Source organism: Saimiri boliviensis, chromosome 13 (assembly GCF_048565385.1).
Source record: "Saimiri boliviensis isolate mSaiBol1 chromosome 13, mSaiBol1.pri, whole genome shotgun sequence".
In the NCBI taxonomy this organism is placed as follows: Eukaryota; Metazoa; Chordata; class Mammalia; order Primates; family Cebidae; genus Saimiri; species Saimiri boliviensis.
The window spans coordinates 1226516-1244547 of NC_133461.1; the positions used below are offsets into that span (position 1 = coordinate 1226516).

The 18032-nt window shown below is 39.7% G+C and overlaps 1 protein-coding gene across 5 annotated transcripts in view; it reads right to left on the bottom strand.

The window, feature by feature from the left end:
* ATP9B (ATPase phospholipid transporting 9B (putative)) overlaps positions 1 to 18032 on the bottom strand; it is a 277165-nt gene that overhangs the window by 214297 nt on the left and 44836 nt on the right. For all 5 annotated transcript variants that reach the window (XM_074383227.1, XM_074383229.1, XM_074383230.1 and 2 more), the window contains 2 exons: positions 15521 to 15629; positions 1997 to 2055 (listed from right to left, as the gene is read on the bottom strand). In XM_074383227.1, coding sequence (XP_074239328.1) covers positions 1997 to 2055; positions 15521 to 15629 — 168 coding nt within the window. The remainder of the gene's footprint in view (positions 1 to 1996; positions 2056 to 15520; positions 15630 to 18032) is intronic.

An 18032-nucleotide genomic window follows, 5' to 3' on the forward strand; every position in this document is an offset into this window, starting at 1 on the left:
CTCTGTATGATTTCAATTCTTTTCCATTTGTGACGTTTATTTTATGGTACAGAATATGCCTTAACTTGGTGAATGTTCTACAGACACTTGAAATCAATGTGTGCTCTCCTATCGACAAGTACAATGGTGTATGTATCCTAAGCAACTCCTGCTGGTTGGTCCTGTGCACATCTTCCACATCACTGCTGAGCATCACTACTTCTCTCCAGCGCCTGGAGGGTGGTGCCAAAGTACCCACTTGTAACTGGACTTGTCGACTTTGTTCAGTGCTGACAGTTTCTGATTCCTGAATTTCATAGATCTGTTGTTTAGTGAGTACCAGTTTGGAATCACTGCATCCTCCTGATGGATTGATCTATTATTGTTATATAATGTCTTCTTGTCTCTAGTCATTTTCTTTCCTCTAAAGTACACTTTCTTGGACATTAATGCAGTTCCTATTATTTTTGCTTGATTTTACATGCCATATATTTTTCTACCCTTTTACTTTCATCCTATCTATGTCACTGAATTTGAAGGGACTTTCATGTAAACAACATAGAGATGGGTCTTGCTTTTTTGCTTTTTATCCATTCTGTCTCTTGATTGCTGTATTTAGACCATTAGAATGTACGTCTGCATTTTATTATTTGTTTTCAGTTGGTCTCTTCTGATATTTAGTCCTGGGTTTCCAGTTTCTTCCTTCTCGTGTGTGACCTGAGCCCTTTTCAGGATTCCATCTTAGTTTACCCATACAGTCATGGAAGTAGGCAGACGAGAGCACTTTAGAACGAACTCCCGTAACACAGACACAGGTATCCTGTGCACAGCCCTCATGCAGTTGGGATGGGGCAGACGAGAGCACCCGGAATGCACTCACCCTACAGGCAGACTGCACCTTCAGTCACATGCCACACCACCAGCAGCCCTGATGACTTCCACCTCGGACCACTGATATTTATCTTACAGCTTCTTCCCGTATTGACCTAAAATTTTACTTCTATTCACTTTTCCCTCTTAAATCTTTTAACCATATGAATTGTATCCAGTAATTACGTGTAATATAACTACAGCTGGCCCTCTATATCCATGGGTTCCACAGATGGGAATTCAACCAAGAATTGAGAGACAAGATTCAGGAAAAAATAAAAAAATAAAAAATAAGAATAAAACACACCAAAAATACAGTATAACTATTCCGATAGCATTTCCATTGTATGAAGTACCATAAATAATCTAAAGAGGATTTAAGCAGAGGTCCCTATCCCCAGGCCTTTTCAGAATGCGGCTGCACAGCAGGAGGTGAGTGGAGAGCAATGCTCCTGTAGGACCAGCAACAGCGTTAGACTCTCACAGAAGCAAGAACCCTGCTGTGAACTGCGCATGCGAGGGACCTAGGTTGCACGCTCCTTAAGAGAATCTAATACCTGATGATCTGAGGTAGAACAGTTTCATTCCAAAACCAAGCCCACAGAACCCTGGTCCATGGAAAAAACTGTCTGCCATAAAACTGGTTCCCGGTGCTGAAAAGGCTGGGGACCACCGATTTAAAGTATACAGAGGTTTACTTATGCATAGACTATGAAATGTCATATAAGAAATCTGAGCATCAGTGGATGTTGGCATTCTTGGCAGGATCCTGGAACTACTCTCTCACGGATACTAAAGGATGATTATCCCTGAAGAAGGAAGTTCTGAAAACTGAAGCACAGTATCATAAACAGGTTCTGATAAAATTCTGTGATGACATAAAATAATCTTGATAATACAACATTAAGCAGTTAACACTTCGTTTCAGAAAAAAATCAATTTGCCTACACACACTGAAATATACTTTAGCAAAACAGAATATACAAAATCTAGATTCTTCTTCACATACACCAAATCTTACACAGGATATTATAATTTAAAATACATGTCTCACACAATTTCTTTCAAATTCAGAAGTTACTTGCAATCAGGCTAAACATTTGTAACTAGTAAATATAGGTCTAAAATATATTAAAAATTCATCAACCTTTTCCACTATGATGAGGTCTCCAACTTGTATGTCTGAACTCTTAACTTGCACTTTACCTAAAAAAAAAAGAAGTACAATCAACTCAAGGCAACAACAGCACACCCAACGTCACACCTAAAGTCAACTTTCGATTAAAAAATGACTTTAGAAATAAGCTGCAGAAAAAAATGCTTCAGAAATTTCCCTATACTTATACTTTCAGACAGTCACTAATAATTAACTTCTCTTAGTAAACTTCCAAACACAAATAATTATTTATCTCCCAATAAAAACAAAGAGGGAGAATCCCTGCATAGCAATTTAAAAGGGGATTCCACTAAGAAGGTTATTCCCATGTTTTGTAATTGTTTCAGTTCCAAGTCAAGTTAACGATTATCAGAAATATTACTAAATAATTTGAGCAATGAAACTTAACACAGAGATGTAAAAATCTTTAAGTTAGTATCATAAATGGCATTAACTAGCATATAACTGACCAAAAAGAAATAAAGCAAATTACATATAAAATCACCCTCTCTTAACACTTTCACCAAAATAGGAGAGGACTGAAAAAGTTCTACCTAAAGCTTTATTACTAAAAATGACTTATCTATGTGAATAAATTCTTACCTACAAAATATCTAACGCAGAAAAGTCACTGATAAAGTTTCACATATACTTAAACATCTACAAAATATCATGTGTAGTATGACAGACAGTAGATGAATGTTACATACATAATTGGAGACACACTTAGGTAACAGAGCAAGCAAATTCATTCCCTCCCTTCCTCCCATTCTCTCTGTCTCTGCCCTTCATTCTCCCCGTGCCTCCCCCCACCGCCTTCCATCACTTCCTCAATCTCTCCATCTCACTCTCTTTTAAGACTAGCAATGGCTTTGTGTGTTTATTTTTACATTTTCATAATTACTCTCCTAACATGGGAAAATGTTCCTTCATTTTACATTCGGTTTATGCTGACAGCTAACAGGCCACAGTTCAGTTCATATTTTCAAAAACTAACATCACACTCATTACACTGACTTTTAGACCCATATCCAACTTACTAAAAGACCTTATTTCCCAAATACCTCTTAAAGCGGCTATATTTCAGTAGTATCACACTGCTCTGAAAGATCTGCTTTGGAGATAGTAAAACTTTTATATGCATTATTTTTTTCTATATTCCTCAATTATATAACCAATAAGGGCTGAAGCTATTTTTATTTATCTTATAAAACAGAAATGCTCTTTAGAGTTATGTGTGAAACAAATATTAACATAGCTTTAAAATCATTAAGTGTATGCCTACACATAACCAGAAAACAGACTCACAAATCAATGTCCACTTGAATTGCTATGAACATGGCCACTCAGACCTTAGACCTCCCCCAACACTGCTATGCTTCTCACAGCAAAGCACTCGGCAGTAAAGACGCCCCGCTGACCTAGAGTTCCTACTTCATCACCTCATTTCACTCTCTTTCCTAGCCATCTGATCCACCCTTCTTTCCTTCTGTTTTTTTTCACATTATCTGTAATCAACACATTTTAAAAGGAGAGAAAAAGAAAAACTATAGTCATAAGATATAATAAATAATTTTAAAACATTTTGAAACAGAAACACATCCTTTTTGACTCTGTAACTAAGATCTAACATTTCTGAGAAATTTATTATTCTCTAACATGGTAGGACACATAACATATTTAATAGCCTATAATTTTCAGGCATTATATAGTGATTGTGATTCATTTCTATGGAAATTATCTTCAATCACGTTTAAGGAAAAAAGTTTGTGATAAAATACAGTATAAAAAGTTCTCAAAAACGTTAATATTACACTATGAACAAAGTATTAGAAAGCTAAACAGAGTACAGTGACAAAATAGTACGACCATCTGCCTTATATAACTGCTGAAAATACACATATTTAAATTTTGAAGAATTGATGAAATTGTTATCAGGTCCTAGCTTCTTGAATAACTTATTTGCTGTCCTCTTTGCCAAAGAACATTTAGGGCACTGGACAGAGAAGACAGGGCAGAGAAGCTGCCACTTTCACACACCTGTCCACCAGTGAAGGCCAGCACCAACTGCCTTTTTCTGCCACATTCTAACAGCACACACTTACATTAAGGGTTTGATTTCTGGCCAACGTTTTGTTAAATGAGGTGTCAACTGATCCTAGCAGTATACTAATAAGATTTGAGAGAGACTGGTAACAGAAAAATCCCTCAATTTTAAGAGTCACTGTGCACACATAAAACACACAACTGTCACCCGGCCTCAATAACCCTACAAAGCAATCAACAACACAAAGATTTTATAAAACAGACAAAGTTTAATAATCTCAGAGTTGCACTTGATAGAGAAGAAAGCTCTAAATGCAGTAAAGACATTTCAATATAAATGCTTGTATTTAAATCTAATGACATTTTTTTTTCTTAAAACTATCCCTATTCAATTTACTATCAAGTGCACCCTCAGTAAGTCACGCATTATTATTGGCTTTTTGTTTTTTAGTGAACTAATTAATAGTGACTATCACCATTTATACTAGTCCGTTCTCACACTGCTAATAAAGACAGACCCGAGACTAGGTAGTTTATAAAGGAAAGAGTTTTAATTGACTCACAATTCAGCATGGCTGTGTAGGCCTCAGGAAACTTACAATCCTGGTGTAGGGAGAAGCAAACACTTCCTTCTTCACATGGTGGCAGCAAGGAGAAGTGCCGAGCAAAGGGGGAAAAACCCTTTATAAAACCATTAGATCTCGTGAGAACTCAATCACTATCAAGTGAACAGCATGGGGATAACCACCCCCATGATCCAATTACTTCCCACTGGGTCCATCCCATAACACGTGTGGATTATGGGAACTGCAAGTCCAGATGAGATTTGGGTGGGGACACAGACAAACTGTATCACCAAGTAAGGTAACAACAGTACTTTCTTCTCCCTAAACTATTTCAATTAAATATTTCCACCAAACCTTTATAGCAATAAATGTTCCCTTCTATTATTCTTCAAAAACCTAACAGGATAGGTTTTTTTTCTCATAGAGGAAAAGCATTCATCTCACACGCTCCCATGAACAAGTTCTATGGGCTCCTCTGAGAAAGATCCAAATGCATCTCAAATAACCACCTATTCTTACACCAATGATTCTTAAACATACGACCTTCCCACCAACCCCACTACCAGTCATTAATTTCTGCCTGGGTAAAGAGAATATAATATTATAATTTCCCTAATTCCAAAAGAATGAGTTGAAAAAACTAAGGACTGTGTTTCCCCCCTGAAAAAATTCCATTTGATAATTATTTAGAAGATAATCACATTTGTATATATACAAAAAAAAGTAAGTTCCTTAACACTGACTGTGGGTTAACTGCCAGGCTTTACCAACTGGCTCCTCCATCTCTCTTGGCCCCTGCTATACCTCACTGGAAGCCTCATCTCACTGGAAGCCTCCTCCCTCCACTGTAGGGTGCCTTCTACTTATTTGCAGAAGCTCCCAGCACTTGCTCACTTTGACTGAAATCCCTCCTTTCCAGACTTACTTACACAGCAAATCTAACCCGTGAACCTTTTAATAACCCACATAAACACCAGTAATATTTTACATGCACCTGTAAAGAAGATGCTTAAAATGCTATCAATATTCAAACATCTGAGTATCTACTAAATTTCAGATCCTATGATAGGTGTAAAGTGTAAGTGAAATACATTTTTATGACATTTAGTTTCTTCTTTCCAAATGCATATCCAAAATGTATCCATGTTAAAGTGAACTCATGGAGACAGAGAGCAGAAAAATGATTACCAGAGGCTGGGAAGGTTAGTGGGATTGTGGGGGGAAGCGGGGATGGTTAACATCCCTGCCACAACACAAGGAGGGAGTCAGGCGTTTGCAGTGACGCTGCTGTACACCATCCACTGCGCTGCAGTTGTGTCAAAGTTAGCACACACGATTATGTACAGTACATAGACTTGACAATGATAATAAATGACCACATTACTGGTTTGTACATTTACTATAAATTAATTAACGAAAAGGAATTTACAACCAATCTAGTCCTAAGTAGTTAAAATGAGCCAATGTCCTAATGGATTAAAGCACATAATCATGTAAGTCCTAGTAAACACAAATACTAGCAACTAAGGATAAAAATGTACTTATATCCACACAAGGTATAAGAGTGGGAGATAATTAAGTAACTTTTATTATTAATTTCTGTCACCCAGCCTGGAGTACAGTGGTGCAAGCACAGCAGCCTCCATCTCCCTGGCTCAGGTGATCCTCCTACCTCAGCCTCCCATGCAGATGGGACTACAGGTATGCACCACCACACCCGGCTAATTTTGTATTTTTTGTAGAGATTAGATTTCACTGAGTTCCCAGACTGGACTCAAATTCCTGAGCTCAAGCAATCTGCCCACCTCAGCCTTCCAAAGTGCTATGAATACAGGCATGAGTCACCACACCCAGCAAATACTGGGTTTGGTTTTGTTTTGTTTTTTCTAAATAAATGCAAGGACAATAATGAACAGGAGGTTCTAATACTTCTAGTAATCAATCATTAAATCTTAATATCCATCCACTAAAGTGAAATAAAGTATAACTTATTTTCTATAAACAAGTTTAGTTGAGATGATAGTTTATCACCTCACATTTAAACTAAATAAATATGCTGACCAAAGTAAACAAAACTTAGGTCTCTAAGATTTTCAACTGCAAAAGCATGTAGACTCATTGCCAAATTACTCACAGCCACATGTCTCTGTAGAGTTTGAGGGATATCATTTAAGTAAGTAAATGGGATGTGCCAAAGCCCTAAGTAGGTACCCAATAAACATTTTGTGACAAAGTGGCTGAGTGAATAAACTAGGATTCCGCTCCATTCTGCTTGCAAAAGTGCTCTGAAATGTAAGTCAAAAACTCTGAGGTCCAGGCCAGAGACTTCTCATGTAAAACTGCGTCACTTGAGCATAGCAGTTTCTTTGCAGGTCACGACATCCACCTATTTCAAATAAACATTCCTAAAAATAATCCCATGAAACCGAGTTGAACAAAATTACTGTTATCTTCTAGCTAATTAATTCGAAAACTTCTTACCCAATAAAAAGTAATGGTAAAAATTCTAGTTTAACAAAAAGATACAATTTATCTTATGATGTAGATGACATTACTATTCTAGGCTATAAAACAGTCCACAGAAGCAAATTCAAATGGATGAAATCCTAAAACACATTAAGGCACTGAGAACACACTTCAAGAAAGAAGTACAGCAAAACCACACAAAATCTGAAGGCAGTACTTCACCCATTTCCTCAACACGTACTACGTTCCAGTTCCTACTGAAGGCATCTGTGCTACACCAGTGACAAGGGCATACGTATAACAGGTGTATAGTATGCTGGAAGGTAGCAGGTGCTATGGAAAAATAATGGGGGCAGAGCACAAGACCCAGGATGCTGGCGGAGGGCAGAGGTGTGCATTCGTGACTGTGAGCAGGGTTAGGAGAGGACTCCTAGAAAAGGCGGCCTTGGAGCCAGGAGTCAGGAAGCAGTAGGGAGGCCACGAACAGGCATCTAAAGCAGAGCATGCAGGCTAAAGGAAGGGCCAGGGCAGAGCTCCTGAAAGAGAACATGCCTGGATGCTGAGAAAAAGTCCAGAGAGGAGGGCAGTGACAGAGGGACATTCAAAAGGAACAGAGAATGCCCATGTTCACAAAATGCCCTTCCTGCCAGACTGGAGAAGCCCATGACCCACAGAGCAGGTCTGGCCTCATGCTGGGAAATAACCACCCCCACGAAGCATGCCCCAGATCTGTCCAATGATGCAACTGCAAGAGCTATCCAAGTCGCTGAACAGCACCCCAAAACAATACTCAACAATATTTGCAGGAATATAAAAATCTCCACCACCCAAAAAGGTAAAATTCACAAAGTCAGACATCCAATAAAAAATTAATAGGCATGCAAAGAAGCAAGACCCATATAAGGAGAAACACCATCCAATCAAAACTGACCCACAACTGACAATGTTACAACTAGCAGATATGGACATGAAAACGCCTATGAAAACTGTATTCCAATGATCAGAAAGTTAGAGACATGAAGAATATAAAAAAGATCCAAATCAAACTTCCAGACACAAAAACAACAATGCTTGAGATAAAAAATACAACAAACGAAATTCACAGTATGATATGGTTTGGCTGTGTCTCCACCCAACCCTCATCTTGAATTATAGTTCCTATACTCCCCAAGCGTCATGAAAGGGACCCGGTTGGAGGTAAACAAATCAAGGTGACAGTTACCCTCATGCTGCTCTCATGATAGTGTGTTCTGATGGTTTTAGAAGGGGCTCTTCCCCTTTTTGCTCAGCACGTTTCCTTGCTGCCACCATGTGAAGAAGGACATGTTTGCTTCCCCCTCCGCCATGGTTCTTAAGTTTCCTGAGGCCTCCCAGCCATGCTGAACTGTGGGTCAATGAAACTTCTTTCCTTCTAAATTACCCAGTCTCCAATCTTTCTTTCTTAGCAGCGTAAGAACAGACTAACACACGATAGAACAGACATTCTGGAAGGAAAGAAGAATGAATCAAGACACAGCAATAGAACTCTACAAAAGAAAAAAAGAATTTAAAAGAAAAATCTGAAAACATCAATGAGTTTTGTGACAACCTCAAACAGTCTAATATAGGTATAACTGGAAACCTCGACACTGGAGAGAGAAGAAATATTTGAAGAAATAAAGGTTAAACACTTTCCACATTTAGTCAAAATCAGAACCCACAGATTCAAAAAGTTACACGAACCCCAAGCATAAAAAACATAAAGAAAATTACAGCTAAGCACATCATAATCAAATTGCGCAAAACCGATAATAAAAAGAAGATCTTAGGCTGGGTGCAGTGGGTCACTCCTGTAATACCAGCACTTTGGGAGGCTAAGGTGGGCACATCACAAGGTCAGGAGTTTGAGATCAGCCTGGCCAAGATGCTGAAACCCCGTCTCTACAAAACACACAGAAAAATTAGCCGAGCGTGGTAGCACGCACCTGTAGTCCCAGCTACTCGGGAGGCTGAGGCAGAAGAATCGCCTAAACCCAGGAGGCAGAGGTTGCAGTGAGCAGAGATCGTGCCACTGCACTCCAGCCTCGGCGACAGAGTGAGACTGTCTCAAAGAAAAAAACAAAAAAGAAAATCTTAAAAGCCAAGATAAAAGACAGCTGCAGACAGAGCTGGAGCCAGGCCAAGAACTGCCGGGCTGCAAGTAAAGTCCCATCAGCCAGGCCCAGCGAAGGGCTGGACAAGGGCTGCAGGGACAGACTTCAGTGGCTTCGGTGACTAGGAAGTATCTCCCTGGTTACAAGCACTGGTTAGACCTGAAGGCAGCACACACACCTCAAGTGAAAAGGCGGGATGGAAAGACTTGTAGTCAACGTATCATGAAGAAATGAATTCATGCAGATCCTTTAAGGGTGACCTGAGAAGAAGGTGGTAATGAGTTTATATATCTGCTTGTGTGTGTGCGTGTGGGTGTGTGTGTTTACAACCACTCCTGAGTCTGTATGGCCAGGCCTGAGTATATCTACCTTGGTCTAGCCACAGAGGACTAAAATTAGGAGATAATAAATGAAAAGTGTTCATGAAATATCATTATAGCAGACATAGGTTGGCCCAAAAGTAATAGCAGTTTTGCCATTAATTCCAATGACAAAATTACATGGTACAACTATTTTTGCACCAATCTAATATCATGATGTATACTGAATGTCCCTAAATGAAATACTGGAATAAATTCTTTTCAAATGCTGCTGAGATGTTAGACCACAGCAAACAAAAATGATTTAAGTATACTTCAAGAAAGGCCAGGCATGGTGGCTCACGTCTAATCTTAGGACTTTGGGAGGCCAAGGCAAGTGGCTCATTTGAGGCCAAGAGTGAGACCAGCCTGGCCAACATGGTGAAACTCTGCCTCTACTTAAAAAAAAAAAAGCAGTCATAAACAAGAAGAAAGTAAAGCAACAGCAACATACATAGAAAATTCCTATACCTAAAACTGTAGCTAATCAGAAAATAAAACACGAGGTAACTCAAAATAATTTCAGTGTAACTGTGATAATATACTGCTTAAAATCTTTTGTTTCCAAACAAAACGTAAGTGGCTTTCCTTTTCAAAAGAAAAAAATAACAGAGAACATTTTTCCAGTTTACTTCTGTAAGAATGTGCTTCAGAACTCTAAAAGGAAACAGTCCAAATGCTGTAAATATGGCCCAGCAAATCACAAAAAGGCACACAAAGAGGCGGCCATCAATGCCATTCAAAGCGGTAACTGTGAAATACCAGAACTTGAGGAGGAGATAAACGGCAAATATTCTTAACGAAAAAATAAATTTTAAACTGTGCTCAATAATAAGCCTAAACTGATGCCTTTTTTCTGCCTTTTTTTTTTTTTTGAGACAGTCTCACTCTGTCACCAGGCTAGAGTACAGTGGCGCCACCTCAGCTCACTGCAAACTCCGCCTCCCGAGTTCAAGTGATTCTCCCTCCTGTCCCAGTTTCCCAAGTAGCTGTGACTACAGCTATGTGTCACCATGCCCACATAATTTTTTGGAATTTTAGTAGAGACAGGGTTTCATCATGTTGATCAGGCTGGTCTCGAACTCCTGACCTCATTATCCACCCACCTCGGCCTGCCAAAGTGCTGGGGTTACAGGTGTAAGCCACATGCTCAGCCTGCGTTTTTTAATACCACAGATTTCACTCATCAAACATCTGTATCAGAACCACCAGCCATGAAGCACAGTTGAAAGAACACTGGATCGGAGTCAGAATGATCTAGGTTCAAGCACCAGCTCTACCTAAAACTACTGTGACTCAGGGCAAGTTATTCAGCATAAACTGCAAGTTTCTCATCTATAACTTGGAGAGCACATCGACTCCTCCTTGCACGATGCTAGATGTGAGAACCAGCACTCTGAATGTGACCTGACACACACAAGGAAGTAAAAAAGCAGCTATACCATCATCATTATGGACATGTGAAACTTAGATCACCAGCAACCAGGGCTAATGTTGTTAAAACGGCAAATTTTCAGTTACATTTAAAATAAACATACTGAAAAATATTTTTAAAGTACCCAAAGTTCAAGTATCACAGAAGTACAAAAGATATAACAGTAGAATGTCTTCCTCAACATTTTATACCATTTTTGGGTGAAACTAATGTACATAAAACGCTATTTTAAAGTGAATGATTCACAATGTTGTGCAACCAACCCTACCAACTCCCAAAACATTTTCATCATGAAAAAAGGAAACCCGATGCCTGCCAGGCAGATGCTTCCTGCTCCTTCTTCCACTCATCCACAGCACCTCCAATCTGCCATCTATCTCTAGTAATTTGCCAGTTCTAGAGATTTCATATCAATGAAGATCACAATATGTGATCTTTTGCATCTGGGCTTCTTTCACATAGCATGATGTTTTTGAGGTTACTCCAGGCTGCAGCATGTAGCAGCCCTTCATGATTTTTATGCCTGAATAAAATTCATTGTAGAAATTTGCTATCCATTCATTTGTTTATCCACTCATCTTTCAGTGAACATCGGGCTATTATTACCTTTTTGGCTATTGTGAATAGTGAATAAACACAGAAATGTTTATTCATGATCAACATAAATAAACATCTGCTTGGGTCTCTGCTTTAAATTCCTCTGAACTATTTGAGAAACTGAAAGTGTGTTTTCCATAGCTGCTGAACTATTTTGTTCCCACAAGCAATGTGCAAAGATTCCAATTTCTCCAGATCCTCTGCAGCACTCAATATTCTATATGTTTTAAATTACAGCCAACCTAGTGGTGTTAGGTGGTATCTCACTATAGATCTGCATTCCCCTATGGTCTAAGGCTGCTGACTAACTATTGTTTCATAAGCATGCTGGCCATTTGTATATCTTCGTCATAGAATTGTCTATTCAGGCCTTTTGCCTATTTTCTAATTGGGTTACCTTACTGATGCTGAAATCCTGAGTTCCTTACGTATTCTGGATACTGGATCCTTACCAGATTTCCAATTTTCTCCCATTCTGTCTTTTCGTTTTCTTGATAATGCCCTTAGATGCACGAAAACTTACTAGCTTTTGTTTATCTGTGAATGTCTTCATTGTTTTGTTTTGTTTTTTTTCTGAGACAGAGTCTCACTCTTTCACCCAGGCTGGAGTGCAGTGGTAAGATCCTGGCTCACTGCAACCTCTGCCTCCCAGGTTCAAGCGATTCTCCTGCCTCAGCCTCCCAACTAACTGGGATTACAGACGCATGCCACCGTTCCCAGGTAATTTTTATATTTTTAGAAGAGAGAGGGTTTCACCACACTGGCCAGGCTGGTCTCAAACTCCTGACCTCAGGTGATTCACCGGCCTCAGCCTCCCGAAGTGCTGGGATTACAGCATAGGCCACCAGGCCCAGCCAATATCTTCATTTCTGAATGACAGTTTTACCAGACACAGAATTTTTAGTTAACAGGCTTTTTTCCTCTCACCAGTTTTAAAATGTCACCCCACTGCCTTCAGACCTCCATGGCTTCTGATAAATCCTGCTGAGGATCCCTTGTATGTGGCCAGTTACCTCTCTCTCTGTTTTCAGTGTCTGCTTGGTCTCTGGGTGTCAGCTGCTTGGTTATGCGTCTCAGTGTGGATTTTTCTGGCGTTATGCTTCGTGGGGTTGCTGTACTTCCTCAGTGTAGAGATTCTTATCTTTTATCAAATGTGGAAAGTTTCTGGCCATTACTCCTTCATATTTTCGCTGTCTTCTCTCTCAGTCCTCGCCTTCTTGCATCTCCATCATGTGTATGTGGTATGCTTGATGCTGCCCCACAGGTCTCTTAAGAGCTGTTCATGTTCTTTTCATTCTTTCTGCTTTTCAAACTGGATACGTACAACTGATCTAGGCTTAAGTTCACAGATTCTTTCTTTGGTGTGCTCAGTTCCGCTACTGAAACCCTCTAGTGTGTGTTTGTTTTCACTTACTCTACTTTTGAGTGCCACAATTTGTGTGCTTCCTTTAAATAATTCTCTACATGTTCCTACATCATTCTCCTGATATCTTTTAAGCAATACCCCTATGGTTTCCTTGAGTGCCTTGGCACATTAAAGACCGCTGAGTTAAACTTTGTCTCCTAAGTCTGATGCCTGGCCTCCCGCAGGGGCAGCTACTATCACCTTCTTCCGGAACGGGCCACACTTTGTTTTGTTGCATGCTTTGTCATGCTTTTTTGTGGAAAACTGGACATACACCAGGGGCACGAGCCGCTGAGATCACGCCACTGCACTCCAGCTTGGGCGACAGAGCAAGACTCTGTCTGAAAAAAGAAAAATAGTAAAAAAAAAAAAACTGAACATACATTATAATCTGGTAATTCTGAAAATTAGGTATTTCTCCCTCTTCTTGGTTGATTTTATTGTTATATGCTGTAGCTGTGTTTGTTTACTGATTTTTCTAAACTGTTTTTGTAAAGTGTGTATTCTTCACCATGGATGGTCTCTGAAGTCTCTCTTCCATTCAGTTATATTCGAGCCAGTGTTTTGACAAAGATTTCCTTCAATATGAAGAGAGAAAAAAGAGGGGAAGGGGGAGGAAGAAACAAACCCAAACAAAACCTGCCCTGGGCTTTGCAGCCGGGCTCTGTGCTGCAGCCTTCTTGAGGATTCAGCCAGGCCACTCACAGCCCTGCTGCCGCCTTCCCTCCCTGCTTGCGCTGAGCCTGGAGACTGGCTGGAGGGAAGGACTTCAGGTCTTTCTGAGCATTCCTCCAGTTCTTAGCTTTCACAGTTCCACTGCATACACAGGGGCACTTCTAAATATTCAAATTTCCCAAAGAAGCTCCCTCCCCAGCTTCTTCTGCCTGGATCTGACACTCTACCGTCTGGCTCCACTGCCATCTTTTGCCCTAGGCTACTGGAGGCTGTTCATCAGCCTTGCATATGTTTGAGAAATGCCGCTACATTTCTGCTTTTCTGTCCTGAGTTCCTGTTAGGGGAACAAAAGACAAGCACCTAGGGTCAATCCTCCAAGCAGTCCCTAGACTGGTTAGAGACGGACACAATTCTTTTGGAATAAGCTGCAAACTAGGAAGATTGCAGGCTGACAATTCTTTATAATGCTAACCACAGAGTTACCAAATAATCCAGGAATTTCACTCCCAGGTATGTATCCAAGACGAAAACAAAATTCATACGGACGTTTGTACACAGATATCCATAGCTGCATTATTCACAACAGTCACAAAGTGGAAACAACCCCAAATGTCCATCCACTAATGAATGTACACACAAAATGTGCTGTATCGCACACTGGAATATTACTGAGCAGCCAAGAGAAATAAAGCGCTGATGAATGCTACTAAAAGATGAACCTTGAAAACAAGCCCAGTGAAAAAAGCTGGTGACAAAAGACCACATACTGCACAATTCCACTGATAAAATGTCCAGAGTGGGCAAAACCACACGGGGCCAGAAAGGAGAACAGTGGCCACCTGGGGCTGGGGCAGGGTGGGGAGGGAAGCAGCAAGAGTACCGACTTCTAATGTACTCAGGGCTCCTCCTGGGAACGTCAAAAGCGTACTACTCTTAAATGGCTTAAGTGATGGTGATGGCTATACAACTTTATGAATACACCAAAAAACGCTGAACTGTAGACTTTACATGGACACATTTTGTTATGGGAAATACAGCCCAATAAGGTGTTAAAAATAAGTAATTCTTGAAGGTACTATTTCATAAGTTAAATAATTCATTGTAAATATCCTCTTACATATAGAAGATGAAAAAATCCACTGTAAGCTTTTCAACAGACTTTGGGGTTATTATGAATACCCACCTAGTTTTCCGGGTGTCTCCCTCGTTCCTAAGGTTTTCAGTCACTTTTTAATTGTCTTACACCTACTTGTAATCATTTCCCCAACTCTCTTCTTCATACATTGCTTCTTTCTCTACTATCGACTGAAACATCAGCTAAACAAGTGCTTGAAGGCTCTAAGTTAAGTGAGAGTTAAGGCCTGAATGAAGGTTAAGGAGAAACATGCACGCATCGGTTACCATCTTAGACGACAATATTTATTTCTGTTGTTCAAAGGCCTTTGTACTTAAGTGTAGGTTAAAGCCACGGTATAGATGTTTGACTTTTTAAGTGTGTTGAAAATATAGTACCAAGATAGACTTTAGATAAAGTGGCATTACGCTTCTCAGAAAACGTGTATATATCAATAGAGCACATTGTATAATGATTAACAATATGTGTATGCATTTGTATGTATGTGTGCACAATATACACGCAAACATCCAGAGAATGAAGAAAAATCTCCCCTAAAATTGCCTGCACACTATACATTATAAGGAAATTAATTAAATATCAATATACAGTCGCATAATACTATTTTCAATAATAGAATTAAAATGGTTTCATATACTTGTTAACTCTGAAATGATTACAGTAGGCAAACGCTAAGTAGGATTAAAGCATCTTGCTGACCTCTTACTGTAAGCTTGCTATATAGCTGGGAATTCACTTCCCTGTCACGTTGAAAACGCCGAAATTCGTCAATTGCTTCCCGCATCATAGTAACAGCCAAAACAAATCCCTATAAAACAAAATAAAATAAGGTATTTTAGAAAACTAAACTTTAACACAAAAAATTATTTGTTACCTAGTTTAACTTTTTTCCTTCGATTTATATCACTCTCTAAAACATAAAATGAAAACCAAAAAAGCCAAAAAGTAACAATGAAATATTACAAAAGTAATTACTGCAAAAAATTTACAACTCTTGGTATCCTCCCAAAATTGTTAATTGATCTCCTAATATGTACTTCAAGCTAAACATCAGAAAACACCTAGTAACAGGCTGGGTGCAGTGGCTCACACCTATAATTCCAGCTACTCAGGAGGCTGAGGCAGGAGAATCGCTTGAACCAGGAAGTCAGAGGCTGCAGTGAGCCAAGATGGCACCACTGCATACTCCAGCCTGGCGACAGAGCAAGACTCCACCTCAAAAAAAGAAAAGAAAAAAAAAAGAGGAACGTATCTAGAAACCCAAAGAAAGAAATTAACAATCTTCAATAAACCCATGAATTATATTTAGAATATTGGCAAATTCAAATACAAAATTTACAATGACCAACATAAAAATCGTATACTTCATTTCTGCACTTAAATTTTTCTTACAGAATAAAAGTATTTAGGAAGACAAAACAATTTCTAGATAAAATAACCATATTTATCAATTTACTTACATAGTGCATTATTATATAACTGCAGTGGAATGAACAACTATAGTGCCTTCATCTCACTTTTTAAGTAAAAATCTGACTACTATTAATATGATGCTCTCTAGAAAAAAACTTTTATATCCTCGTAATTTATTGTGAAGCCCATTATACCACTAATACGAAGCTAATTTTTAAAGGCTGCATGTTTTCTGACATGTTACAGGAATATTCTTCATGCCAATCTCACCATAGTTAAATAAAGAAACCTCCCCAATAGTCTTATTACTGATGACTTGCTTCAGTCTAAACTATAAATAACAGAACACTATGAATTTCCACTGAAAGCACAATAATCTTGTTTATTTCAGTTTTTTTGTTTTTTCTATAACTAATATACCGAATTAAGTGTGCTGCTGGAGAATGTTTCTTGTATTTACTGGAACAGCATTTTTCTCAAGTGTCCTATTTGAAAAGCCCTTCACAGGCATGACAAACATGGATGCTTCTAGTCTCTTTCCCACTGAAAACCAACCTGACGTCCTGTGTCTCCCTCCGTACCGGCTCCTCTGCCAACTCTCTTCAGCTACATGGTGTGCTCTCCCCGAGTCATGAGCCTCCTTGGCCCCACAAGCCACTTCCCACTAAGCACATGAAGTCTTCTCCCCCCTTAGTCTGTCCTCTGCACCATCGGAAACCTTTCTCATCCAGTTTACTTCTCGATTTGCCCCAGTTTCCTTCCATCAACACTTGACTAAAACTATTCTCAAGTACGGTGGACTATCTCAAGAAACTTCCCATTCCCCGGTGCATCACAATCGTACACCGGGCCCTCTTTCTAGCTCCCCATCCTCTGGCTTCCTGAGCACCACATTCCAGGAGTGTCACGGCTGGTTTTCGGATGTCATGCACCCCTCTTTATCCAGTCATCCCAAAGCTGGCCTCAGTCCGCCGATGGCCCCATTCTCTACGCATCCCACCGCCATCGTCTATAAGCAACACCATGACTCCTTCTTCCAACTGCTGTGCTTCCTTCCACATACCTCTCCAGCCTGACTGCACTCTATGTGGCACACCAGGTGGGCCCAGGCTCTCCCCAGCTCTTCCACTGACATAGAGTGGTCTCCTCAAACCCCTAACCTGGAGAAGAGAGAGATCTCTAGCCTTGTCTTGCTGTATCCATCAACACCAGGGAACTATTAGTAGTCTCCTGAAACACCATGCTGTCTTTCATCTGATCTTTGCCAGTCTATTTCCAGGAGTTACTGGAAGCACTGTTTTGAGAAGTATCCTAAAGCCACTCTTGGACTCAGAGAAAAAGCAGCCATGAACAATTGGTGTTATGCCCCATTTGCAAAGAAGGCAGGTATCACATGGCATGTGCCATCTATTTGCCATGGTCTCCACTAAAGACAACGGCTGATTAGCACAATTAAGACCTCACTTAGGTTCTTTAGCACACACTATATTGTTTTTAAATAATAGCTTTATTGATACATAATTCACGTGCCATAAACTTAACACTTTAAAAGTATACAATTCATTGTTTTAGTACCTTCATAGAGTTGTACAACCATCACCATCATCCAATTTTAGAACATTTCCATCACCTCAAAAAGAAGTACCACACCCACTGCAAGTCACCTGCCACCCCCTCCCACTCCTAGGCCCTGGCAATGACTCATCTACTTTCTGTCTGTATGTATTTGCCTATTCTGGGTGACATGGTAATTCCATGTGCAGTATTTTGAGGAACTGCCAGACTGTTCCTCAAAGTG